The 26,608-nt window shown below is 40.1% G+C and overlaps 6 protein-coding genes across 9 annotated transcripts in view; 4 read left to right on the top strand and 2 right to left on the bottom strand.

Annotated features, from left to right (window-relative positions):
• Positions 1-2,867: 2,867 nt before the first annotated feature.
• On the top strand, positions 2,868-3,494 carry RB195_000038 (uncharacterized protein; the record flags this gene model as incomplete). The annotated part of the gene is made up of 2 exons (XM_064196165.1): positions 2,868-3,045; positions 3,385-3,494. The coding sequence occupies 2 exons, from the start codon at positions 2,868-2,870 to the stop codon at positions 3,492-3,494; spliced, it is 288 nt and encodes a 95-aa protein (XP_064052046.1).
• Positions 3,495-3,830: 336 nt separating this feature from the next.
• On the top strand, positions 3,831-6,699 carry RB195_000037 (uncharacterized protein; the record flags this gene model as incomplete). Its single annotated transcript, XM_064196164.1, has 2 exons — positions 3,831-3,958; positions 6,612-6,699. 2 exons carry the CDS (start codon positions 3,831-3,833, stop codon positions 6,697-6,699), a joined length of 216 nt encoding a protein of 71 aa, XP_064052045.1.
• RB195_000035 (uncharacterized protein) lies at positions 5,701-17,591 on the top strand (the record flags this gene model as incomplete). 3 transcript variants are annotated; one of them, XM_064196161.1, is made up of 5 exons in its annotated part: positions 5,701-5,764; positions 9,377-9,587; positions 9,647-9,821; positions 11,697-11,769; positions 17,452-17,591. In XM_064196161.1, 5 exons carry the CDS (start codon positions 5,701-5,703, stop codon positions 17,589-17,591), a joined length of 663 nt encoding a protein of 220 aa, XP_064052041.1. The 3 variants fall into 3 exon arrangements, with proteins under 3 accessions (XP_064052041.1, XP_064052042.1, XP_064052043.1); XM_064196162.1 differs by lacking the exon at positions 5,701-5,764 and adding an exon at positions 7,454-7,460; XM_064196160.1 differs by lacking the exons at positions 5,701-5,764; positions 9,377-9,587; positions 17,452-17,591 and adding an exon at positions 12,138-12,334 and having other exon boundaries at positions 9,618-9,821.
• On the bottom strand, positions 7,483-9,533 carry RB195_000036 (uncharacterized protein; the record flags this gene model as incomplete). The annotated part of the gene is made up of 2 exons (XM_064196163.1): positions 7,483-7,574; positions 9,362-9,533. The coding sequence occupies 2 exons, from the start codon at positions 9,531-9,533 to the stop codon at positions 7,483-7,485; spliced, it is 264 nt and encodes an 87-aa protein (XP_064052044.1).
• The window catches only part of RB195_000033 (uncharacterized protein), a gene marked incomplete at both ends in the record, with an annotated part of 30,955 nt that continues 19,031 nt past the window's right edge, over positions 14,685-26,608 (top strand). The window contains 16 exons of one of the 2 annotated variants that reach the window (XM_064196157.1): positions 14,685-14,823; positions 17,535-17,587; positions 17,662-17,742; positions 17,850-17,933; positions 19,759-19,898; positions 21,428-21,559; positions 21,618-21,770; positions 22,796-22,952; positions 23,786-23,896; positions 24,665-24,813; positions 24,931-25,054; positions 25,122-25,253; positions 25,880-25,945; positions 26,070-26,198; positions 26,259-26,343; positions 26,439-26,586. In XM_064196157.1, coding sequence (XP_064052038.1) covers positions 14,685-14,823; positions 17,535-17,587; positions 17,662-17,742; positions 17,850-17,933; positions 19,759-19,898; positions 21,428-21,559; positions 21,618-21,770; positions 22,796-22,952; positions 23,786-23,896; positions 24,665-24,813; positions 24,931-25,054; positions 25,122-25,253; positions 25,880-25,945; positions 26,070-26,198; positions 26,259-26,343; positions 26,439-26,586 — 1,883 coding nt within the window. Of the gene's footprint in view, positions 14,824-17,534; positions 17,588-17,661; positions 17,743-17,849; positions 17,934-19,758; positions 19,899-20,923; positions 20,956-21,427; positions 21,560-21,617; positions 21,771-22,795; positions 22,953-23,785; positions 23,897-24,664; positions 24,814-24,930; positions 25,055-25,121; positions 25,254-25,879; positions 25,946-26,069; positions 26,199-26,258; positions 26,344-26,438; positions 26,587-26,608 lie in introns of those variants that run through there. The other variant, XM_064196158.1, reaches the window with a different exon arrangement.
• Positions 19,795-20,439, bottom strand: RB195_000034 (uncharacterized protein; the record flags this gene model as incomplete). The annotated part of the gene is made up of 4 exons (XM_064196159.1): positions 19,795-19,908; positions 19,966-20,071; positions 20,199-20,272; positions 20,419-20,439. 4 exons carry the CDS (start codon positions 20,437-20,439, stop codon positions 19,795-19,797), a joined length of 315 nt encoding a protein of 104 aa, XP_064052040.1.

Below are 26,608 nucleotides of genomic sequence, written 5' to 3'. Positions count from 1 at the left end.
CCGTTCATATTCATGTCATGCATTACACTTGAACTAAACGAGAATCATTATTTCAATCAAGTCAAAATTCTTTCTTCTTAATCCTTTTCAGAAGCTACTGATAACAGTTTTTCCCTAGAAAAGCAAACAATCGAATTTATTGGGTTGGTTGCAAAAAGATCTTAAAGCGCTTCTTGCGTTCTCGAAAGTTTGAAGATAGTGTCAACTTAGTCCTATTTTATGATCACTATTCATAAGGAAAATACTCAACATTCCTTTCTGCATTCTATCGCCTCAATTGAGTACGAAGGTCATTTTTACAAGATGTATGCAGAGGAAATAAGACGAAAATATTCTAAACCAAGAATAATAAATATTCATAGAAATCCAAATGAAGAAAATCGTTTTAGAAAGTCGCCAGCAACATTTCTGTAGCAATAAATTTCTTTTAATTGCAGGAGTAGAACTTAGAATAGGATAACTTTTATCATATTTTGACTAGAGATGTTGAAAATACTTTGATGTAAACCATGACAAAGCAGTTTTGATGTGTTTCTTCATATTACATCCAACCTCACGCTCTCCAATCCGCCTTTCCATATTCCCATGGTATAGTTTTCACGGAGAATTGGTGGTGTTCAGAATGATATATCGGGGATTACTTTCTTTACGAGGACATTTTCTTGGCACATGCGCGCCGCTGCAAATGGCGATTGCGCATTGTATCGTTCCACCGCTTCTTTCACACTTTCATTCAACAACTGTACTTATTTCCGTGTTCGTATATTTTGAAATTTTAGAAGGTGAATGGTCAATAATTCCAATCCATACTGTATATGTGTATGCTTGAACTGCTTTCACCAATCTTATACAATCTAATAATCGCACATGGTGCAGAAGAAGTTCTTATATCTTTCTCTTGTGATCAAAAAAGGCTGTGCTCCCTCATAAACAAATCGTAGAAAGCCGTCACGTTCACCAAATGAGAAAAATTATCGCGTACAATTGTTGTATTATGTTGATACCATGCAAAAGTCAAAAAGCCTATAACATAGCCCATTTTTGACCACTTCATCCTATTTTGCTAGATATACGCATCCGCTTTGAAAATGGATTTCGAATGACTTTTACTCTCAACAACTTGAGCAGCTATTTTTTTTTATTTCCGTGGGATTTTCAACGATTTTCATAGTATGTTGTCGCCGAGAAAATCATATTCTAAGAAGCATCGAGAGATACGATTTCGATCGTATTTTCCCATAATTTCACTTTCGTATTTAGATGTTCACCTTGTCTCCTCTGAGGAAACATACTAATCTCTAACTACTTTGTGAGTTTCTTCTGATGTTTCTCAATATTAATTCTCATCATATCCACAAATGAACGCATTTCTCATAAGGTGCCATCTTACAAATTTTATTAATCTTATTCTTCTTTGAACTATAAGGTGGATCATCAACAAGACAGCGTTAATGCTTCTTCAGACCACCTCTCCAGATTACCGCCTTTGGTCTATGGCTGAGCCTAGACCAGAGGTGGTATTTCCAAAGGCGAAATCCTGGTAACAGTCAATGATGTTTTACAGTTTTACAATTTTAGTAGATGATGCTGTCAACGTAAGTTGCTGAATAACCATAATTTTAACTCTATATGGTAAAAAAAACTTCAGGGTAAACGGAGCCTCTTTGGAGTAAACAGAGCTTCACTCTTAAATGAACTTAGTTATTCATTATTTATTACTATTATTACTGCACCAGACTTCCTTTGTGAGAAAACTGGGGCCGAAAAATGTATTGGCACTGACACATAATTTCATACAATGATTCGTTCACAATTATCAGTTGTACGAAACGCTGCAAATTCATTCTTATAACACCATGGATTTTCTTCAGTTCCTTCAACGTGACCTTTCAAAAGGCAGCGTTGAATAGAAGCCGCATTACGAAAATGTGCCCTATAAATCAAATATTTCCGTCGTATTGTACTGTATATTCGATTACGCATTTTTATTCGCCGTTAACTTACTCAATCTCACCTTTTCAGAGTGCTGCCGCCCTGCTTCTTAGCCCTATCTTTATTTAGTCACTAGCCATTGTAGTCCACTCTCACAGCATCACAGTCAGCTGTGAAAGGTGAGTGATTTTGGTGTTTACAGAACATACATTTTTACAGAAACCCCATTCAAATTTTTTAACTTATTGAAGTAAGAATGGAAAAAGAAGATTGCGGGACTGCTATACTCAACAGACTGTTTGAGCGTTAGATATTTTCTCGCATCATCTTGTGATTAGATGAATGGAGTTAGTGAGGGCACCATCTCGATCGCAACCAATAGCTTTATCGTGCCGCTACGAACGCAAGCCCCTAGGCAACAGCACCGAGCTGCACGTCGTTCTGACCCTACTATATCAATCCCTGAAGTGTGTTCGAACCTCTACTGGATGCTCACCACGCAAAGCAACAACTGTCATTAAAAAATAGACTTATTGTTGTAGAATAGGGGCGGGTGTAGTGTAGCGGTTAGAGGTCCCGCTTGCTGCACGATCGATCGGAGGATCGAATCCACCCTGTTCACAAAGCCATTCGTTCCCCCGGGGGTCGATAAATTGGTACCAGACTTGTCTGGGAGCATAAAAACGCTGACTTGACACATCGGCTAGCCACCGCAAGTCATTGTATAGGTCATTGTATAGTAAACCTCAAACGATTCTGAATTGAAGTGAACGTGGGGGCGCATCCCAAGCGGATTGATTAACGCCAGAAACCTTATCCTTTATTGTTAAAGAAAACTGAACCTGAGCCCAACTTTCACTTTGCAACAGATTCCCCCATTTTCAGAAGTTGTGATGCGGTGGTCGCTGCCGTCGTACTGCTGCTGCTGATCCTAGATGCTCGTCGTGCGGCCGCGAGCCTTCGCTGCGCTCGTCGTCTGCGCATTTGTTACCGCCGCCAGCCTTCTACTTGTCAGACGACATTTCCCCTCATTTTCACATTCAACACCCGCTTCCGAGGATCTCCACCTTGACGCTGATGTGTTGCAATCAGTCGCCCGGGCCAAGTACTCAGGTATTTTGTACATCCATTCCCACCATCATGCTATTACTAACAATTGTTATCAAAAAGGGCATTCGTTCTCTTTTCGATCTGTTCATTTGCGAGCTTCTCAAATCCCCTCTCTGTTCACCAAACACTTTACGCTCCTTCCTCCTCCGAATTAGGTTTCACTTCATGCTTTGCCAAACGAATTTTATGCATTTAACCTCCAACTTCTTTAGTTTTTTGAAGTTTGTTCATTAACACAAATTTGTGCAAGATTGCAATTTGCAGAAACACCACAACTCATGCAAACTTTGATTAAAACAGTGGGATGTGTTTCTGCACCAGTTTTCAAGGATCCTAGTTTAGTTCCGAAAAGAAGCGAAAGTCGTGATTTCATTGTGAGCACTGTTGATCAGTTTCCTGCAACCAAGGGACCACGAAGAGATTTTTCAAGAATCAAGCAGCCGAATGTATAACTATGAACTTATTCAGTAAAAAGAAACAATGTTCTTTAATCGTTGGTACTTTTGGCGAAAAAAAAAAGAATTAAATAAAATATAGACTTTCATCAATCATTCACTTCACAAAAAGAGGATTCTCTTCACCACATTCGTGCTACTTAAATCATTGACTGCTCGATGGTTGATTTGTGACTTGAAACATTCAACTTCTCTTATCTTTTATTGATTATCTGGTCATTCGATTAGCACTACTACGCATATGTGAAATACCCAATGTTCTTCGATCCGATTTCCGCATTGAAGGTTCTTTTCGGTATAATCCTTCGACTTTTCGATATTTGAAACCAAACAATGAAGACACGGTTCATAAGTATAGTACAACATTATTTCCATTCGGTTAATTCTAAAGAGAAATATGAACATGAAACACGAGTAGTGTCATCTTCATATTTCAGCAGTTTTTCATCGGTAATTACTAGGTATGTCGAAGGCAAATTTCATTTCAAGTTATTATAAAGTGATCGTAAAAACAGTGTTACTTTCATTAATAGAAATCAGATGTTATTCATGATTATTAAAAAAAACACTTGATAGTGATTACCCCAATACAATTGGATTTTGCACATTCAATCCACAAGTTTCTTTACATTGGCCAAAAATAAATGAGAAAGAAGAAACTGCATAGAAGTAAATAGGAAATTTCAATTCTAAACTGTTCAATTGAATTGCAGTTCTCACTGTCCCCAAAACGCTAGTTTTTCACCAAAGTTATATGAAGGCCATCTTGTATTTTCTAACTAAAATGAAATAGCAAATTTAAGAATTAGTTGCATAATGAAGAAAAGAAGTTGGTCTGCAAACTTTATTTTATATTTTTCTCCATTTCCGAGGAGATGAATTGGGTGCGGATAACCACAGGACTTAAATGTGATCATCACTCACAATTAGAATGTTATTGAGGACCAGCGTCATTGAAAAAAATTCCAATAAGTTTTTCCATGTGGAGAAAGTAAAAAACGAAAGCCTTTCCTACCTTCTTTTTTCTGAGTCAGTGGAAAACTGGTGGATTTTTGGAACTCAAGAAAATTTTAACAGCTTTCCTCATTTTTCACTTTCCTCTGCGCTCTTCAAAAAAAAAGCTCAAACGATGCTATAAACCTACAAAAAACTTATTACAACACAACCATTGATTTATGAATCAACTACGAAACAAACAAATCTGCAAAGCGATGAAAAAAGTTTCACACCTACTTCGTAACACGGAACATCTCTCAGCTGATCACCAGCTAAAAGATATATATATATATCAGCTAATCACCAGCTAAAAGATATATATATGTGGAATTTCTAACACAGAAGTAGATATCACTTGATCATTACATTTATAATTTTTGGGCATACTCTACAGACTTTTGATAGAAAAAAGCACAATGTTCATCAGATCACACAATCTAAAACTGGTTAGCACTGGGCAAACTTTTCCGCGACTAGATGAACCTCTGTTTTTTGCTTCCATGCGGAACGAACTATGTCTGTTGCTTCAATTTCCCTAAATACACGCTGTTCATGGCTCGCATGAAACATTTGTGTATAGGACGAAATCAGTGCGAATGAACTTCACACATCCATTTCATAAATGATGTAATCCACCCTGAAAAATAGATGGGAAGATGTAACCGAAAACAGCGAGACATGATTTACAGCAGAGAAGATATTTATGACAGCTATGATCATTGTGTAGAACGTTCGTTACAACGTTTGCTGCTGCAGTAAAATAGCACAGCATTCGTGCACATTTAAAAGCTGATATTGCATACGCACACATTATGTTGTCATATGTTTTTGTGCCGCGTATTCAGAAACCATGAGATGATCTAGCCGGACCCCGAAGCCGCCGCCACTTGACGGGTCATTCTGCTGAGCGGAGTTGGCGTAATTGTCACATTTCCAGAGATAATACGCCATCAATTTGTTTATATACTTCAAACTTCCACTAGCCCAACGCAGAAAAGGTATTAATCCCCCGAAAAACGGGAACACATCAGTAGCAAAAGGCTGTGTGTGTTCGTAGGCGAGTTTCAACGTGAGCGGTAGTTGTTTGCAGCAGCTGACGGTTGCAAACCCACTATGCACTGGTCGCGTTCTAGGCACACTGGACACCTGCTGTACTTTTGGTTTTGGTTTGTGATCGTCCATTACTTTACGATTATGAGAAAGCACCATGACATTGACAAGACAACTTTGGTATCCTAGTATGGTAGCAGATAGATGCGAGGGCAAACACGGTAAGACGATCCGTTAAGAACGAAGTGTCTGCCGAAAGCGGAAATGGATAAAGGAAGACTCCTACCACAAAATGTATAGACCTGATCGCCATCTAGCAATCTAGAAAGAAGAACTTGTGAAATGGCCTCGTGTGTTCGCGTCTCACTTGCAATGCAACTACGCGATAAAACACGGGCAACTCTTCCGTCACTTAAAGGCATCACTTCACGAAACTGAGGTGGTACGGATTTCAGGTGAAGTATTTGTATACGGGATGGGAGACTATGGAGAGGGGGGTGACTCAGTCCATTTCTTCCTAACTGCTGTAAAAAACGGCCCGGAAGATACAGCTTCAGGTGTTTTGGCGCACTATTTTCTACAGGGAGTTCGACTGGAGCGCGCCAGCCTTGTGCGGCACCGCATCTTCCGGGCCGTTTTTTACGGCAATTAGGAAGAAATGGACGGAATCACCCCCCTTTCCATAGTCTCCCATCCCGTATACGAATACTCCACCTGAAATCTGCACCACCTCAGATTAGTGGGGTGATGCCTTTAACGTCCACGATCCAACTAATGTAATTCAAAGATGGAGTAGAAGCAGCCTCACTTGCACCATCGCAGACGCGTTGTGGATTGCGTTCTATCAAACGTAATAGGTTGCAACGTGAAGGAAACGGGGATCACACGGCTGCTTCACACATCTTTTTTGGGGTTGTTAGGGTAAATTGACCGCACTAAAACTCATATCCGTGAGCTTACCCTTTTCTACTGTTTACTCGTTCAGAGATTCCAAAATAGTCTTTTTCGTGATATGTTGTCTCCAATGAGCAAAGTAGTGAATTTCAAAATTTCATTCATTCATTGAAGAACAAAACATTCACAATTTTCAACTGTTCTCATTGGTTTCAAAAAAAGTGATATTCTCAATGTGAAACATATCTCATATTTGTGTTGATGCTAGAACCCATCTGAACGATAGCAGACTTTTTCTCTGAGTATAAGAACTGCTGAGAAACTAGCAAAATTAATGGAAATAACGTAGATGGAGGAACCAAGGCAGCTCGCATATCAAAAACTTTCAGTAAATAGGAAAAAATTAAGAAAATAAATAAAAAGAAGTGAATTCATACAAAGAACACGAGAAATGAAGGAACCACGAAATTTCATCGCGATTGCTCAGAACAGGACGGAGGTTCGTGGCGAACTGCAGAAACATGAAACATCTTCTCTTCACTACAAATACGCTTAGGTGAAGAATCTTAAAGTAGCTTAGAACAAACGAAATGAAACAAAATCACAGAAACAAAAATTTAAAACCCTTCAAAAACATCAAATTTACTTACAGAAATTATTAAGAGTAAGTAGAAAATATAGAACATTTCTTTTGTGCCACATTTTTAGTAAACAAAAGTTACTGTCAGAAACCATTAGCGTCTAAGTTCGAGTAAAACTTCGAAATCACCATTCGAACACTTAACCAAGAAACTAAGATATTGACGGATAAGTTCAACCGCAACCTCACCGTTCAACTCTGACGATTAATCGATCTTTGCTGATCTATGTGGTTCCTCTACATGAGTTTCACTCAAGCTTCTATAAGCTATTCCCTTACAGTGAAAATGGCGCTATTTCATAAATCGTTGAAAAAAAAAGATTGTTTTTCCTTCATACGATTAGTAAAAGATTGTTTTCTGTTTGTAAAGGCTTTGATGACAAGTATGTTAGAGAAATAATACAATTAATAGTTCTGTCTCCTCCCGTAAATGCAGTTGGAATAGTTTTTGTCTTTGATGCTCGGATTCAGGTATTGAGCACTTGTCTGTACATCATCTAAATTCTACATTTCACTGTAGAGAATTACAATTAATCGATATGAGATTGCTCAAGAAAAGAACATTAACTAGGATTTCATCTATCAATAACGACAAAAATATTCCTCCAAGACGTAGTCCTATGTCTGATTCCATACCATATCCGCCATTCCATATCCTTCCCGTATCATTATGAGTATTCACACATGACACATTAAAAATCCTTCGCAATTCCTTGCTACATAACTGATTAAATTTCTTTCGCAAAATCACAATTTTTTTGGCAGTTCAAATCATACAATCCCTAAAAACTCAAAAGAATCCTTCAATATGATAATCAGATCCCACAAATAACTGACAGACCTTATCACTCAAAAGGAACAACTAGAATAGACTAACAAAAACTGCGAAATGCTCACATTTTACATTCAAATCACAAGGCATTAACATAACACCGTCACGAAGGTGTAAGAAATGTCTCATGATTTATCATTCAATTGGAGTTGAACTTTTTTAAAACTGAGATAGGGCAGAAACATGACCAACACACTTTTATAAGACACTCTGTCACTTCTCATTAGTCGACACCGTAGATTGTATCACATCTCACACCATGTTTCCCTTCACGGTCGGTGCAAACGTTAACGCATTCCAGTGGCAAAACTAGTGACTACCAGGACGTAAAGGTTGTGAAACTTTTACGGGACGAAGGGCTGGAGTATTCACAAAAACAAAAATTATCCTAAAAAATAAATATTAGTAATCTCTGTGCTATATTCTTTAATAGTAGAAGAGAAAAAGCAAGTAATCACGTAAGGCCAGGCACATTCAAAGGACAAAGTCAGCAAATTGAGTGGAGTCGTGGAAGCATTGATTTGCCGTTAAAGGTACTAAAGAACCCTCGGAATCTATCGTCTATCATTAAGGTCCGATTTCTGTATCTTCCATGATCAGGGTATCCCGAAGGAAAAACAGTTGTAAGTTTAACGGTACGGATTGAATACCCGCGGCGCTTAGCCGTTGCTTACAATCTAGCACTAGCCTTCGTTCCATGCAATGTTGTGCAAGGTAGAACTCAAAATTTAAGCAAACTTTGGAAGGAATGTTGCGTTGACCTTTAGAGAAAAAAATATCCATCCATCAGCTACCTTATCGCTGCATAAGAGAATAAAAAAGAACATTCTCGAAAGGGAAACATAACCGATTGAGGAGACATATTTGAGTATCATGCTCAGTAACTAATGACCCGGCCACGAAGAGATTAGAATCACTTTTGTGTCCAAATAGCTTCAACTCCATAACAGGAACCAGCTCAAATTCATAATAGAGGCAAATACTGAAGAACAAATAAAATGGTTGCATACATCTGCACTGTACAAAACGTATGTGAATTTGCTAGATTCCTCGAGTTGTTGTACGACACGCTTTCCTATAACATCCTTTCTTCTAAATGCTGCATAGCTCGATCACTCTCGTACCTTCTACCACTCTTCCCCTCTCCGTCTTTCCCTCTCCCTCTTTGTTCCTCTAAGGTGCTCATATTTAGCCATCTATAAAGACAGATGAAGTTGAATGCTTGCTGAATTTCAAGTTCATGCCACTTCTGGCGTTCTTTATTAATTTCTGCACGTGGTTTCCTACACATGTGAGCATGTGTCTGTGATATTACTTGATCCCTGTCGGATCGTTTTTTCTATGCATTTAATGAGAAGAATTATGTCGCCGTTAATTATCACCCCACTAGTTCGCTTCTAGCTCTCGCAGCACTTGACAAAACTCTTTTTCACGGATCTATTTGTAAATTACCGTTTTCGTTCTCAGGACTGCCAATCAGCAACGGTCGATTGTTCGACGTCGATCGCCACTTCGTGCGACGGAAACGACGCGCATCGGGGGAGCGGCATCGCGTTGCTGGCGTGCGAGGTGTCGCACGCGACTGCGGTATCGCCTGCCATCTGCGACTGCGATCCCACGACATCGTCTACGTCGTCCACTTGCATCGATGGAGACAGTTGGCCGTGCCGCATAACAAGTACTTTTTTCCTCATTTTTTCCCTGCCTTATGTATAATGAAAGTAGTTCTTACTACAGATCACTGCCAATCGTTGAGAACGCGGACGTGGTGCCACTTGTCCAATATCTCGACAGCGACTCTTCGGCGCGAGCACGACTCTCGCGCGTCGCCGGCGACTGTATATATCGTGCGCGAGTCGTTGACGCTGAGGACTCGAGCATTGTCAACCTGTGCGAAAGTAGCAATGGCTTGGTGAGTTGTGACTTCCTAAGTGTTCTTGCTGCAGGGTATTTCCTTGTATATAATTTCTGGGAAGGAAATTCTAACTATCTCATTCCACTGCGTGTGCTTCTGAGGAAAAGCAGAGAATTATTACTGGTCATATTAAATTAGAGAGATTTTCAGAGTAACGGGAGTAAGTCTCGCACCCGACAATTGAACTCAATCGTCAAAAAAAAAAAATAACTGCACTGGATAGAAAAAACAGTCATATTCGCGAGATAGCAATGAGGTCGCAGTGAATTCAGATTGAGGTCGAATGACCTTTTCATCTTTTCAAAAAGTTGCTCATTCAAGGTAAAAACTAACTATATGCAATATCGTGGCGGATGTAGCGCAGACAGTAAGAACTTTCGTTCCCTGAACGATTCATCGGTGATTCGATCCCGCCGTAATCCAAATCAAGCATCATCCCTCCGAAGTAGATAAATTGCCACCAGAATTGTTGGGGAGGATAAATACACTGATTTGACACTTGACACGTCAGCTAGCCCCAGCAAGTCACTGCATAAGTCAGTTCGTAAGCCTTAAACTATTCTTAACTGAAGTGAACGCATCCCTAGCGGATTGATTAACGTCAGATACTTTATCAGTTGTCTATTTACGCTTTATCGAATGAAACTTATAGTCATTAAACATAGGTGAGCATCATTTAACTTATTTGTCACACAAAGCGATTATCGCCTATATCAGACCTACTTGGGATTCTCGAAAAGTGCCTGAATTCAAAGCGCCATTCTTTGACAAAGTGGAAAAGAAATTGCAAGAATAGCGTCAAGTATGGAAGTTTCAGTAAATCGAACACTTTCACATCCGCGATAAAATCATCATACAAACAAAGTAAACACAGTTAGAAGTGAAATATGATATCCTTATGTGCGTAAAATACGATTGCAACACCGTCGAGTACATCTCCAGATGTGCTAGCGTTCGAGAGAAAAAACTTCTTTTCCGTCTTCATTGGAATTGTGTAATTTCGGAAGAACGACGTGCGTGCTTCGTTTAGTGTGTGTCTGCTTTTGTCCACTATAAGCGAATTTCAGTCTCTTCCCTCTACACCCACTGCTACTTGAAGAAGTTTTAATAGGGAAACTCCATTATTATGCGTGCGAACTACACTTTCTAATCTCTTTCGCTTCTCGCATTTTGAAATGGATTACAACGAAGTGAAAATAAAGAAGAGAAATTTCCCATCATACTCCACGCAAACTCTTTGAAACATTTCTTCAGTGAGGAAGTGAAGAGAAATAAAAAGGTAAATAAATGACTCGATATTCACAACGGAAAAGTATTCCGTTCTACAAAAAACATTACTGCAACTGAAAGCTCTGGACTCTTATTCGGATAGAAATAATGTATTTTAAGAGATACCGGTGAAAGGAAGGACCAGGTATGTTCCGCCACTCTGTAAAATGAAAGAAAAGAGAACTATCTATGTCTTGCACTTATACCAAAAACTCCAGACATGAACGAACTTGCCTTCTCACCAATATGCTTTTCATTCCTAACTGCAAATCTTTGAATTTCTTTCTTTTTTTTTTAATAATAGTAAAACTTATTGTATCAATTCGTAAGCGAAAAGCAGATTTCCTGAACTGGTAAGCTTTTGTACTTATTTCATTTACACTGCGAAACAAGCAGCATGAACGAGGCCATCCGTTGCTTTCTCTTGTAGTGCGAAGAAAAACGGCCCTTGGATCTTGCCACCCTCTCGGCTAATGATGACACTTTACACCACTAGCATCAACCAGAAAAAAAAACCATCATAGCTACTTCTGAGATCGACTACATGAGAGAAACGACTATCACATAAGAGCTGACGCTATGATCAAAATAGTTCTTTTTCAGTATGGCTTGCTCGCACTGCCGGATGGAGTGTACACTGTGGAGCCGATCTCTGATCCCCAGGAAGATAACAAAGGTGAGAAACGAGGTCTTTACTACATCTTTTTTGACAAAGTACTTTTCTACACAAGAACCACCAAAAGAACAAAAGAAAAAGTAGGAACTTATAGCACTTGTCTAGTGTAACCGGAGGCGCATTGTGTTGCTGGCCGTCGTATATCGTGATAGGCATTGCTTCGACGAGTGACCAACTGCAGTTTCGCGGTTTTTTTTATTGTTGGCTCTTTGTCAATCAATAGCGGAAATTTTCATCAACAAACGACCGATTGCAATGCGCCCTGCTGTACATCCGATAACGTTTAAAAAACTGCCTCTGCAACATTGATCTGGAGGCGCTAGAAATCAAATAACTCCATTACAATAGCTGAAATGGAACATCTGCAGGCAACACACGGCATCGACCGCATCTCGTCCACCGCTTTCAGTCGCAAAAGTTTCATCCTCACTTTGACGACCTTTCCACGGACACAGCTCCTGAGCTCGTCGAGAACAGGACGAGTTACGTTGACGCCACTTGGGAGGATGTACTCGGTATTGTTTCGGCTATCATGTCTTTTCATCATTTTTTCTACGTTGTTTAAAAGTTGTCGTAACGAGATGTTCTAAAAAAGTTGAATGTCTGAGAAGGTGCTTCTGAGATAACACCGCAGTTTTTGTGGTATACAACTAGGAGGTTCCCGACTTTGAAGTTTTCTTGGCGATCCCATGTAATGTGGTCTAGCGATGCAGACGATGCAAGATGCCAAATTGTTTTCTCCTGAGGAAAACCAAGTTCTCTGTTAACTTCTAACACTTTACAATGACTCATTTTATATTTTTGAATGGAATTCTAACTGAAACTTCACTTTTTCTCTTTCTGCATTACTAATGCAGTAATTTTGGATCTTTTCTAAATATCGACGTATCCAATATATCAATGAGCCTTAAGAAAGTTCTCTTCTGGTTTTTTTGCGATGCTTTATTTTATAAACAACTAATAAAGCAATAAGGATAAAAGTGGTGATGTGATAGCAAAGTCATCATCCACAAGGTAGAGAACATCTTGAATATCCCCGTTGCTACCCTCTCAGTCCTCCTTCCTTCATCGTAGTTTTGCATTAACAAGATCTTTTTTACTTCCACACCATCTTGTTTCATTAGAGATTGGCCTTTTTAAAGTTTCAAGCATTTCAAAAGCACTCACATCCGATTGCTGCCTTGTCAATGTCACTACCAACCTCTGATTTGTGCTGTTGGCTTTACAGCAAAGTTGAAAATAATGAGAATATTTGTCATACGTGGGAGAAAGAAGATAAATGAGAACTATCCAAGGTGATAGTAACGAATGAAAGGAGGATATCGCTAATCTTTGCAATCCCAACATCCTCAAATCAAAACAGAAGATTGAACGTGTGTCTTAAACAAATCAAAGTACGAAATCAAATGACTAGCATCGTGCCAAAGTAAGGAATTTTACGAGATCTAAATGCACCAACATTACATGAAAGTCAAGGAATTGCATTGTAGCTCACGTGCAAAGTTTGTGTTATGTATAACATGTGAAAAGTACATGGTCGAATAAAAAATCACAAAAAAAAAAATGCTTGATGTTGGCTAGATGGATCATTGACTAAGTAGCGGTTGAGAAGCGGTCGTTCTTAAAAGCATCACCCCACGAATCTGGAGTGGTACGGATTTATTTTTTTGTGGAGATATTTAGATAAATAGATTTTTTGTGGAGTATTCGTGTACGGGGTCGTAGATTATGGGAAGGAGGGTGATTCCGTTCATTTCTTCCTAATTGCCGCAGAAAACGGGCCGGAAAATACGGCTTCGAGCGTTCCGGCGCACTATTTTCTACAAGGAGTTCGATTGGAGCGCGCCAGCCCTGTGCGCATCTTCCGGGCCGTTTTTACGGCAATTAGGAAGAAATGGACGGAATCACCCACCTCTCCATAATTTACTATCCCGTATACGAATACTCCACCTGAAATCCGCACTACCTCAGATTCGTGAGGTGATGCCTTTAAAGAGAGGATATCACGAAATTGACGTACGGAAATCCCAGGGTTAACTTAAACTTTGGGTTGAAGATTACGGAAAAAAACGTGGCTCAGCTCATATTCCCCTTATCGTCATAAAAAAAACGGCGAGGAAAACGGCGTTCTTTCCTACGAAATCATTTGCAACGGGCCATCCTCCTGGTCGAAGATCAATGAGAGGTGATCACCAGCTTATTCAGAAGAAACCAATGATTAGTTTCTTGAGGGACCGGAATGTATACAAGGAAGGTGCGCTCTAACGTTCCACGTAGGAACGTACGTCGTTCCGACGGCGTTTTTTTTGTGACGATTAGAGGACGCTGAGAGAAGCGTTGCTAGTTTTCATAATCTACAACGTGCTTTACCGTTTCAAATTGGTTCCCCTTCTACCCCAACTTCCTGATACGCTGCATTTAATTAATTTCAAATAATTCCAACAATGACAATGGGCGCAATAGTCTATTTGTGAAATGCACCATACATCTCAAATTTTCGGCTCGACTACATGAACAATGACAAAACAAAACAAACAAAGAACTAAGTACACAATGAGATCCTTTCCATTTCCTCCGAAAAAAAGAAAAGAAATTAGAATGGGGGATGACTGCTTCATTAGCTTTATCTAAATGTCGAGAGATATATGAAGCCCTGAATTACTAAGTCGTTTTAACCCATTGACGACAGTGCACGTTTTTGCATGTCCGGCACTGGCACGTTTTAGGACACCGTGCAACCGCGGCTCAACGTTGAGCCGCGTTGCCCTCGGTTACAACTTTCCTCGGTTTTTCCTGTGTATAAATTTTTGCGTTTTTACATAATTTATCTTGTATTTGTTGCTAATCGCGTTGTTATAGGACTTACTCTCATCCATTCTGATTGCATGTAGTGAATTGAGTTTTAGCAGTCTAAGATGGACGAATCTGAGTTAGACGATTTGGAGAATAGTCTTAAAAGACTACTCCATGAGACTGATGAAGAAACTACAAAGAATGGTTCTATCTTCAATGATTTGTTAGCGCTGCTTGCGGATAAGCAGTCTGATTCGAAAAGTAATGAGAGATTGTCGGTGTCAGATAGTGAGAGCGAACAGACGAATGGTTAAGCGACGCAGACACTCATGATGACTAGAAATTTTCTCGTTGGTTAATTTGGTCCACATGATCAGTCACGTCACAACCAATCGATTTTTACGAGCTATATTTGGACAAGGAAATGTTGTCAGTAATTGTCGAAGAAACGAGTAAGCAGAGCAAGAAAAAGGATCCTGAATTCAATGACACATCTGCCGCTGAGATCAAAAGTTTGCAGTTAACGCCTGAATTTGTTTCTTTTTTCAAAAGATAGGAACCTTCCTCCATGCCCCTGTTGAGTATGATATTATTCGAAGATAACAGACCAATAATAGGCATCACTCCACAAACCTGAGGTGGTACGGATTTCAGGTGGAGTATTCGTATACGGGATCGTAGGTTAAGGAAAGGAGGGTGATTTTCCATTTCTTCCTAATTGCCGTAAAAAACGGCCGGTAGATACGGCTTCGGGCGTTCTGGCGCACTATTTTCTACAAGGAGTTCGACTGGAGCGCTCCAGCCTTGTGCGGCGCCGCATCTTCCGGGCCGTTTTTTACGGCATTTGGGAAGAAATGGACGAAATCACCCCCTCTCCATAATCTACTATCCCGTATACGAATACTCCACCTGAAATCCGTACCACCTCAGATTCGTGGGGTGATGCCTTTAAGTACAAAACACTTTTTAAAGAAATGTGAAATCACGGGAAATAATCGTTGCAAACCGTGCGGCTCAACGTTGAGCCGCATTGTCCCACGCGACCAAAAAGCGCGGCTCACAATTGAGCCGCGCTGTCGTCAAAAGGTTAAAACCTTCGACTTTCTGTTCAGCAAAAGTTTCCTCAAACATGGAGGCGTGGAACTGCGCTGCTACCTGCTAACCTAGACTATCTAAGAAGCATAGAGTGACAGTTTCCGTATTTTTAAAAACTACAAAATTCCAGAAATTTCTCTAGCCCAACGGGTCAACAAATTAGTCCCTACGAAAGACCCACGAAGGTAAGCTTTTTCTGTCCCTTTTCTCTTGTTTCTCTTCAAAATCGAAGATGATGAGGAAAGAGAATTTATGAAGCGCACATAACGAGAAAAATAGTTTGTTACCACTGGAGCGCGCCAGCAAGCGGAACTGCAATAGTTGTATTGAGCTGAAAATCGGAAATGATTCCATGATTTCTCGATTGATCTGTCGTTTTTCGCGAAAAGAAGACTTAACAGAAGTATTCAGACAAAAAGCATTCTTCTACAATAACCAAGCAGTACAAATCGTGGTAGTAATTTAAATTTTTTTTTGCTGCGTCGGATCAGCCAGAAGGCTGGATGTAATCCAGAAAATTTATTTTTCATTTATCTTCAGTTGGTTGCGGGTGGAATTTATCAAGTATGGAAAAACTATATTAGATTAATCTTTGTCCTTACAAACTCTTGTCCAAGAAGTTTGCATTCGTGTTTCATCCATTAATTTTTTTCGAAACCATTTATTTGTGAAAGTGACTAAATGGTTGCCAGATTTGCTTTCAATCTATCAACTTGTTGGTGCTAAAATCCACTAGCCACCAATCGAAGATAAATCTCAAAGGATGTTGTTAGCTGAACCGGTAGCAGAGAAAGAAGTTCCAAGAAAATTCGACTGGACAACAGATTCAAGAACATATCCGAAAACGTGAACGAATTACTCTCTTGATGAAAATCAATTAGCTTAAAATCTTCTTTAATAATTTTCGTTAATCATTGGCAATTTCTCACTTGTCTCTTGTGGTGTTCTAAGCATTCGCAATATCCTCTAAAGATTTTGCTGCAAAAACAGAAATTAGTATAGAAATATGCTCTCCTACAAACTTTCTTAACTATAAAGATCTCAATGAAAAATATTACCAGTATGTGCACACTTCTTTCCAAATGTTATTAACTGAGTAAATCATGACATGCGTTCTCAACACTATTTCCCGTATCGTTCCTCGAACAAAATCCAAAATTTGGTATTCCAAGTGTTATGTCGTTGCTAAACTTTTCTGTTCCACTAATAACAAATAAAAGAGGAAAGGAGGGGAATGATTTTTGTCACCTGCCTATGTTGTTTTTACGTATGTGTTACTTTTGGATACAACCATTACCGTCATCACATTAATGTCATGACCGCTGTGATTACCACATCATTATATTTGACCGATTATCACGGCTCGGTAGTCAGTAAGAGCACTTGTGACCGCATTCTAATAATTTGACTATTACCTAGATTATTGTCAGAAGGCAATAAGGGGACCGTTAGCCACGGTGCTACAGTAGGGAAGAGTGAGACACACATTCATTATTCCCAGCAGTAAACACACGCATTCCTTATGATGTAGTAGTCTTGGTCCCTTCTGTTCTGCACCAGACTGGAAGCGCTCTTAGTAAAGACTCGGTAAATAAGTAGCAAAAATAAGATACCACAAAATTTTGAGTGCTCAGATCACGAAAACATAGAATCTCCCAGCAGATCTGCCAACAAATCAATGTCTTCGCAGTGATGAAGGGCTTGCTTGGCTTCAAATTCCGAACCAACTACCGTTTAGTTGCCGAGCATATTGCCGCTACACCCGCCTTTTAAACACTGTATAATTTATTCTAGGTTCTGCAATCGAAGATGAGAGTTTCCTTGAAGCATTAAATTCGTCAAATCTTCTTTTCATTCCGAATGCATCATCCTTTCAGAACGACAAACCCGATCTCGCAGATCTGCCAACTCCTGGGACCATTATGTTGAGGTAACGCTGACCGCCACTTGCCGTTATTACAATTAGAAAAATGCACTAATGAAGGTTTCATTAGCTTTGTTCAGGTCCTTGTTGTGGCGGATTCCAAAATGCACGAATACCACGGATACAACCTCGAGTCGTATATACTTACCCTATTTTCTACTGTAAGTTGTAAACCTACTAAACGGAGACTATTCCACCAAAGTGTGGGATAACAAATCACTAAATAATTATTGTAATTGTTATAATTAGTGATTTTTTCGATCTTCAGGTAGCATCAATTTATCGTCACCAATCATTACGAGCATCTATAAATGTCGTTGTTGTGAAAATCATCATCCTCAAACACGAAAATGTGAGTTTTAGTCCGAAACACTGCAAACCAGAAAAAAAAAACAAAAAAGAAAGTGAGGGATAGGCGCCTGAGTTTGATATTTGCTTGCCTGACAAGTTGATAGGAGAAAATTGGTGAAGCAAAGTGAATCAACAGAACAAAAAAAGGATGAGAAACGAGTGTTTCAAAAAACAAACGTAGATAGCACAACTTAACTAACATAAAGCGTGCACCACAGAAAGTAGTGAATTTTGATAAAGTTATCGTTAGTATAAAACCATGAAAGTAATAGTAGTAAATGACTTCGTTGAAGTAGATTTTGCAACATTTAGAGCTTTTTCTTTCTTTGACACGAGTTAAACAGCGAAATCATAATAACTGTTGCTGCACCCCGTCCTCGTCTGTGATGGACACTAACGCTAGCGATGTTGATTTGATTACTGATAAGTATTGATTACGTGGAAGGGATTCGCGGCGATTGCTGCAATCAAGCTCCCCGTCATCAACACTTATCAAAAACGAAGCAGATTCACCAGTATAAGGACATTAATGCCAATGACGGCGAGGTGTAGCGGCGCCAAGCTCTACTAATGCTTCTTTGAATGGGTAGAAGTAATAAATGTTGAGAAATTTGAGAACCACAATAGTAGACTTTGTGAACGAGAGGCAGCGGTAAACTATTTGGTGCGTTACCACTTGCGCTGATGGGAGGAATTTATCCAGGAACAACTGAAAAACACAGAAATTCCGCAACGGAAGAGTTTGACGCTCAGAATAGAGCGAGTTTCCCAAAACGAAAGGTGCGAAAGATTGCATTTCAAGTTGCTTCCGCATAAACACAGAAACTTCAACTTACAAATTATTGACAGTTCGACAACACTGAACAGTTGTAACATCATGTCCTCAAAACTTCTGTGTTTCAAAGAGAAGAAAAAGTGAGGAAATAAGTAGGCAGACATCTTAGAACAGTTCACATAGTAGGGTCAAAGCGACGTGAAGCACGGACCGTTGCGCAATCAGCGCCGTGGAGCGCAGCGCTTGAGATCGTGTGAGGATCCTCACTACTGCCACCCATCTCTGCAGTTCGCAATGGTCCGACTTCGATTCCAACCGCTGCCTCCGAAGCACTGCTTCAAGCGCTGCCGCCTGCGCAACTGTCCGTCCTTCTCGTTTTGCACCGATTATGAAAATAATTCAATCCATTTCTCAAAAGGACGAATAATCGCAGCAGTTCTGCGCATTACATATGTCACTGTCTCTAGTCGCCGGCAATAACCTTTGCCCGGTCAGCCGCATTATAGTCGAATTAAAACAACCTGGAGCTCGATGCAGTTGCGCAAGCGGATCCGCTCAGTAGGGTCGAAGTCATCTGAACGTCTCAGTTGCGTAAGTGCTCGAAGTGGCGGGTTATATCACTCCTCGCGCTGCTCCGCGTCTGGACAGAAAGTGTGAGAACGGCTTTAGACGTTCATGGGAACTTATGAGTACCGCAATAAAATAGCACGAAGGACATTGCCTTCAGGCTAATCACTAAGACACGACAATTTTGAACTGTGAAAGCACTGGTGTCGCGCTACTTCGGTGTATATGTTATAGGAAGGAAAAAGAAGAGGAAACAGATGATGAGCGAGCAAATGCAATTTAAGGAAGAGAGTTTAAAGAAGAAGCTCACCAAACCTATTCAGTTGTGATGCAAAAACCTAAACGGAATCTTCCTTTAGCCTCTTACAACAGGGTATCATTAACAGACGGTTCAAAATAGGAAAAAGAAAATCAAAAATCCCCGAACTAATTGTCATTATTACGAAGTCGTTCATTTGAATTTCGCTTAAACTAACTTGTTTAGGCTGGTCCTCACGTTACTTCAAACGCTCAAGACACTCTACAACAATTCTGTCGATGGCAGCAGCTGTACAACGATCGCGACGAAGACAGTCCAAACCACCACGACGTCGCCATTCTTCTCACCAGAGGCGACATATGCAGGTGATTGAATCTGAAATCTCAAACATTAAGCATAAAGAACTGGATTTCTGTTCGGTCTCACACCCACATCCGGTTTTCCAGATACAGTTCTTGGTATTAGGATTGTCAGGATTGGTAAATAGCAACTGCTTGAAGAACGAGACAGTGAGAAATATTGAAAATGCAATGTTCTCCTGCAAGTCGATGAGATAGACTGAGTCATCAGATCAATAGACAAACAGAAGTCAGCTGGAGAAATTGGCTTAACTCCAAAAGCCGCGTTACGCTACGCAACGCTATGGTATGCGGCGCTCCGAATACCTGAATGCAGACAGTGACGAGAGTATTCGAACTAGCAACAATTTCAATTCATCATGAAGCTGAGTGACAACTATCTGTAACATAGGAACTGTAGACCATTTACTTTAATAGATTATTCACATATGTAAATTAAGAATTGATGCTACCGAGAATGCAGCTTTCACTTCTAGTTGTATACTATTATTCCAACAAATTCCATTCCTCAAGTCAAGAAAACCACCTTTCGAGTTCTTCTGTACATTTAGAAGTATGGTTTCCGTTTCTCGATGCCGCTGCTATACTTCGGGGCAATAAAGGTTAACATGATCGATTTCGACCCAATTTTTGCTAGGAATTGGTGAACAGATTGTAGCGTTCGTGACGATCGCTCCGCTCTGTGTAAACGAGTATCAAAAATGAAGTTAGCAACTTCGGTAGGCGACATCAACAACTTGGATCCACCACATTTTTTAGCAGCACTTTATATTGTTCTGTTAATGATTTTGAGTCTGTGACAGACGAACGTCGTTTTCAATGAATATTACCTCTTTCAATTAAGCGCTAGGTACATTGCGGATCAATCACATAGCTCAGCGGTTTATCCTAAATTCCTAGCTTGTGTAGTGAACGTAATTTTCCTCTGAAATTCAGAGATTCACAAGACAAAACCAATAAATGCCGCAATTGAACTTCGTGGTATCAATGAAAATTGACGAACCTAGTATAGTCGACGACCTAAAGATCCAATGCCTGATGCAGTTGCCTCGATAGAACTAGGGTATGTAATCGACTGAGACCCTTCGAGGGAGCGGGGTCCCACTTTGATCTAGTTGCTGAGACTGCAACTTTGAGAATTTCCCAACGTTAGCTTAGATAGGTTGCGCTTGATGAATTTTAATAGTTCTCTCTGAGCCAAACTTTCTCCTAACAAGGTTTGCTTAACCATTAACAGAGAATGAATGACACATAGAAAAACAAGTAACAAGGGGCACGAAATGTCTTGGTCCTCTTTAATAGCATAGACAACACTTAGTGTCCCCGTCCACCCGTTTTCTTTTTACTCCATTGTACCGGAACTTGTCAAACATAACTCATAGTGTTGCACATGTGCTAGACCTACAGATGTGCACATATGCAGTAAACGGCTACCGCTGAGTTTCGTCTCAAAAACTGCTTACAACCTTCAGCACAACCATATGTTTAACACCTGGACAGACAGAAACAACTTTTTGAATTTACGCACGCTTTAGGGCACCTGGAAAATGCGACACTCTGGGGTTGGCCGAGTTGGGCACCATGTGCGACGCCGGCAAAAGTTGTGCTATCATCGAGGACAATGGACTTAGTGCAGCCTTCACTATCGCTCATGAACTTGGACACATGTGAGCAGACTCGAAATTTCTGTAACAGATATCGCTGACATGATCTGATTGATTTTAGATTCAATATTCCACATGACGATGAGCGAAAGTGTGCACAGTACATGCAATTAGCAAAACACAACTTTCACATCATGGCACCTACATTGGAGTACAATACTCATCCATGGAGTTGGAGCACGTGTTCTAGTGGGATGCTCGAGCGCTTTCTTGAGTTAGTTTGATTCACTCACTAGAAATTTTCGTAGTGCAAGAACAAGTGCAGTTTTTTTGTGCAGAACGCGTGTTTCCTTTCAAAATAAACAACCCGCATCAGTGTCTGAGATTTGCAACGACTTACTTCTTTTTCTTTCGTGTGTTATTCTTTCTGTACATCACCAGTTGCTCGACAGTCATTAATCACTATCACTACGCTCATCATATGCACTCGAACTTAGTTGTGTAGACTTTCAAAAGGACATAGTTCGTTGAACGATCGAATGCGATTTTCCTGCAGTTTTGCGAAAGATTTTCAAACAGTAACCAGTACTTTAGGATTCTAATAATGCTATGTATATTTTGTGTTGCATTTGCATTTAGTTCCAACAATCTGCAACGATAACTTCTAAAGAACATCCAACTAGACAGTAAGGAACGAAGAGCACTTTAACTCAACTTTTCAGCAACAACCGTTATCATCGACCCCGATGATGTATAAGGGGCGTGGTATAAAGGACCGTTCGCGGTCATGGTTATGCTATGATTACGACTTGTACGGTCAAAGAGTGCGGCAGACTACGCTCTGCCCACCTTTTCATTCAACTCTATTGCTGACAATTGTTCTACTCACCTGTACTCACATAATAAAGACATTCCACTGAACCACCTCTTTTTGGTCTGTTCAAATAGGGTTATAAAATACCCTAAAGTCTCTAGTCACCCACTCACACTGTTTGATTCCCGGCCGATGCACCAAACTGTGTGAGTGGGTGACTAGAGACTTTAGGGTATTTTATAACCCTATTTGAACAGACCAAAAAGAGGTGGTTCAGTGGAATGTCTTTATTATGTGAGTACAGGTGAGTAGAACAATTGTCAGCAATAGAGTTGGATGAAAAGGTGGGCAGAGCGTAGTCTGCCGCACTCTTTGACCGTACAAGTCGTAATCATAGCATAACCATGACCGCGAACGGTCCTTTATACCACGCCTCTTATACATCATCGGGGTCGATGATAGAGCACTTTAACTCAACTTTTCAGCAACAACCGTGGTCAGATTCAGTGCTTGTTCGACCAGCCAGTTCAGCGAAAGTACTACGAACAGCTTTTCGAAGACGATGCTCCGGGAAGAAAGTATGACGTCAGCCAGCAGTGCAAATTCGTCTTTGGGCCTCAGTCCGAACTTTGTCCTTACATGGTAAATAGTTACACCTTTTGACCAAAACTAATGCGCGATAGGTGTACACCCGTGTGAACTGTAGTCAGTGCAGATGTCAGCATTCAACGCACTGATGACTTTAGTTATATTTTACTTGTGTTGATGTGATGTACGGCCACTTCGATGACTGTAAAGTGGAACAAGGGAGTTAACTCTATAAGGTCGGCTGACATCAAGCATCTGAAAGACAGCAAATTGTAGATCACGAGACATTGATGAGACCCCGAAGATTAATTAAGAGTTCATTAAAAGGTCTTTACATGTGTTGAAGTCAGCAGTATTCTCCTTTGCATTTCTCAAAAAAAAACATTAAAAACGACTTCTCTCGACAAACGGAAAGAACTTCTGTTGTATGTGAATACCAGGATCCTTCTAATGCTCGACTATTAATTCCTATTTTTACTGGGAATTCTTCCTATCAGTTCCTATGGGTAGTCACTAACTCTTTCTGTAACGTACGAACTTGCCGTAGTGGTCATATTACTAACGTAGCTCTGAACCACTTACTGTCTCTATCTTTCATAAAGTACCCGGTATAGCGCATGTCAATAATTAAGACTGAAACACTTATTCTGAAAGGTCATTGTGCTCGGCTCTATCCTTCATAAAATCATACCCTGTATCTTGCTGAAAAATAAGTAAGACTAAAACTTATGCAGAAGGGTCACTGTGTTCTGGTCTTTTACAATATCACAGAGCTAATCTCAACTTTTCCGCAGATTTCAAATTATGATAGTGTTGAATTGTCGGGTATAAAACATTACCAAGTGGTATGAATACATAGGATATGGACATTAATTTGCTCTCTTTAGCCAACTTGTCGTCGTCTGTGGTGTGCAACATACTACGGAAGCCAAATGGGTTGCAGGACACAACATATGCCATGGGCCGATGGAACTCCTTGTGACAAAACAGGAAGAATGGTGCGTTTTGTTAGAATCGATATGCAAACGCAGCCAAAAATTTCTGCTTTCTCCAGTTTTTTTTTCACAGTACATTCAATTTCTATTACAATACTCGAAAACAAAAATCGTCAAAGTATTGTGTAATTTGCCTTAAATATCATTAAGATATCAATATCATTAAGAATTGGTGTTGAGATAAGCTGACCTAACAGTGTTTTTTTTTTTTTGCTTTCGAGGAATACAGCTCGCATGTGTTTGGTGAGGTGACTTGATGATGGAATCACTTGTCGAATCTCCTTAAGAACGTGCTGCTGAAATTGTGTATCCATTTAATCTCTTCTGTGTGCGTAAAGAAGTGTTCAGTCGAGTAAATTGGTCAGTCTAATGTTCGCGACCCGTCTGAGTTATGGATCTGAGGGGAGTGCTCTGCGTCTTCGCTAACACCTGGAAACTACATTCCAAGCCCTACTTGCTGTTGGAGATGTCCTCGCATTGAAATCTTTCTCGTACGATGTCTTCAGAAGAAGTATGGAATCATCTTTCCAGCATTGCAACGAGTCTCATTCATTTCATTTTTACATAAAAACGGTCGGCCAACCGCCTAGCACTCTGATAGCTTAAAAGGTCATATATAGTTAAGAGAAGCCGTGAAGTCAGTCCAGTCCGAGCTGAAACTTCTCTGCATAGCGGTCCATGTGGCGTGGTCATTCTCGCTCAGCGATTCATTTATAACACACTATGATATGATACTCCAAATCTGTTCCCTACGTGACTGCTGGTTTTCAGCAATGCCATCGAGGAGAATGCGTATCGATAGGAGCCGAACATCGTGCTAAGGTTGATGGTGGTTGGGGCGAATGGAGGCCATGGGAAACATGCAGCAGAACATGTGGTGGTGGAGTTCAGAGGGCTCTGAGAGACTGCGACAGCCCCAAGTAAAGCGTTTTTTTTTTTGCAAAGAAAAATAACTCATAGTCTCTTTGATTTGGCTCATATTTAAGTCGTAGTTGAAAGGTCTTCCCCTGTTCATTTCACCTAATTTCTCCTTTTAGGCCTGCAAACGGAGGCAAGTACTGTGTCGGTCAACGGGAACGTTACCGTTCTTGCAGCGTGGCTGACTGTCCTTGGGATACACCAGGGTTCCGAGAGATTCAATGTGCAGAATTCAATAACAAGGTAAACTATATTACTATATTTCGTTTTCTGTTTAAACAAGCAGGCGGAAAACAAATGAAATGTACAGGATGTGGGTATTCATGGAATTCCGACAAGGACGACATGGGTTCCAAAGTATACCGCTGTTGCCGATAACGAACGTTGCAAACTCTACTGTCGCGTGGCTGGCAGCGCTGCTTTCTACTTGTTGAAGGAAAAAGTGGGCGAGCTAGTAGCTTTCATTATGAATATGAATTGAAGGAAAAGTTATTATACGTACATAACTCGTCACTACACCAATGAAATTGCAAACATCCAAATGCAAATTTAAAAAAAAAAACAAGCATTAATTACAACGTATGACCTGTGTTTCGGGCTTCTAACAGGGTTAGAAAAATTAATATAACAGGAAGAAGTTAAGAGCAAACGTGATTGGGATTTTTTAATTTTTTTAAATTCTATTTTGCTCGAGAAATAAACCTGTAGGAGTGGTGGTTACCTTTTGTATGGCCGCTTCGTGGGCGGCTGGTGTCCACTCATATCCATTAACTTTAAATGCTGTGCTTCTGAACAGTGCTTCACTTTTTATAGTTACCATCGTGAAAGACACAAGTTTAAGCCAGTAATGTTACATTTAGCTTGTAAGTGGTTGGTCTTTTCACTTTTGTTGCCAACTATCCTTTTTGGTCTGCACAAATTCTATAAAAGTGCAGATATTCTAGCAGATATATATATATATATATATATATATATGTAAATTTTTTGCCACACTTCTTAATTTTCACTTCACGTAGCGTTTTCCTAAAATCACTTTAGGTATATTCTCAATTGCACTCATATTTATAGGTCATTGATGGCACTCCTTGCGATAGGAACGGTGATGATATCTGCGTTGATGGCACTTGTATGAAGGTGTGTTGTTGCAACTAAAGAAAAGAAAACTACCATTCACCCATATGTTTTCTTGTTTAAAGCGTCTTTAAAGACTAGCTGAAAACTATCACATTTGAGTATTTGATTGAACGAGATCGTTCAGGCTGGATGCGATCACCGCTTGCATTCCACGATGACTCGGGACAAGTGTGGCATTTGTGGTGGAGACGGAACGACCTGCAGAACAGTAAAGGGAACATACAACGAGAGGGGATCATTCGGATACAATGCTGTTGGCTACCTTTTTTTTCAAAGAGAATGGTAAAAATGTGTGAGCGAGAACTTCTTGTAGGTGATGAAAATCCCCGCTGGCTCTGCGAACATAGATATTCGGCAGCACGGATACAATAATCAAAAAGACGACGATAATTACCTTTGTGAGTCACAAAAACGAAAAAAATATTGAACTGTTTCGTTCCAAAAAAATCATATCACGTTAATATTTTTTGCTTCGCTATTATCCTCTCTACAGCACTTCGAGCTTCGAACGGCGAGTTCCTGCTGAATGGTCACTATCAAGTCAGTGTATTTCGCCAACAAATTCCTATACAAGATGTGATCCTTGAGTACTCTGGTAGTGATAATGTAGTCGAGCGGATCAACGGTACTGGACCCATCAGGTAGGTGGTGTAATTTCTATGA

Source organism: Necator americanus, chromosome IV, assembly GCF_031761385.1.
Source record: "Necator americanus strain Aroian chromosome IV, whole genome shotgun sequence".
NCBI classification, from domain to species: Eukaryota; Metazoa; Nematoda; class Chromadorea; order Rhabditida; family Ancylostomatidae; genus Necator; species Necator americanus.
Note: the sequence above shows the minus strand (reverse complement) of the source record. Positions and strands in the feature narration are given on the sequence as shown.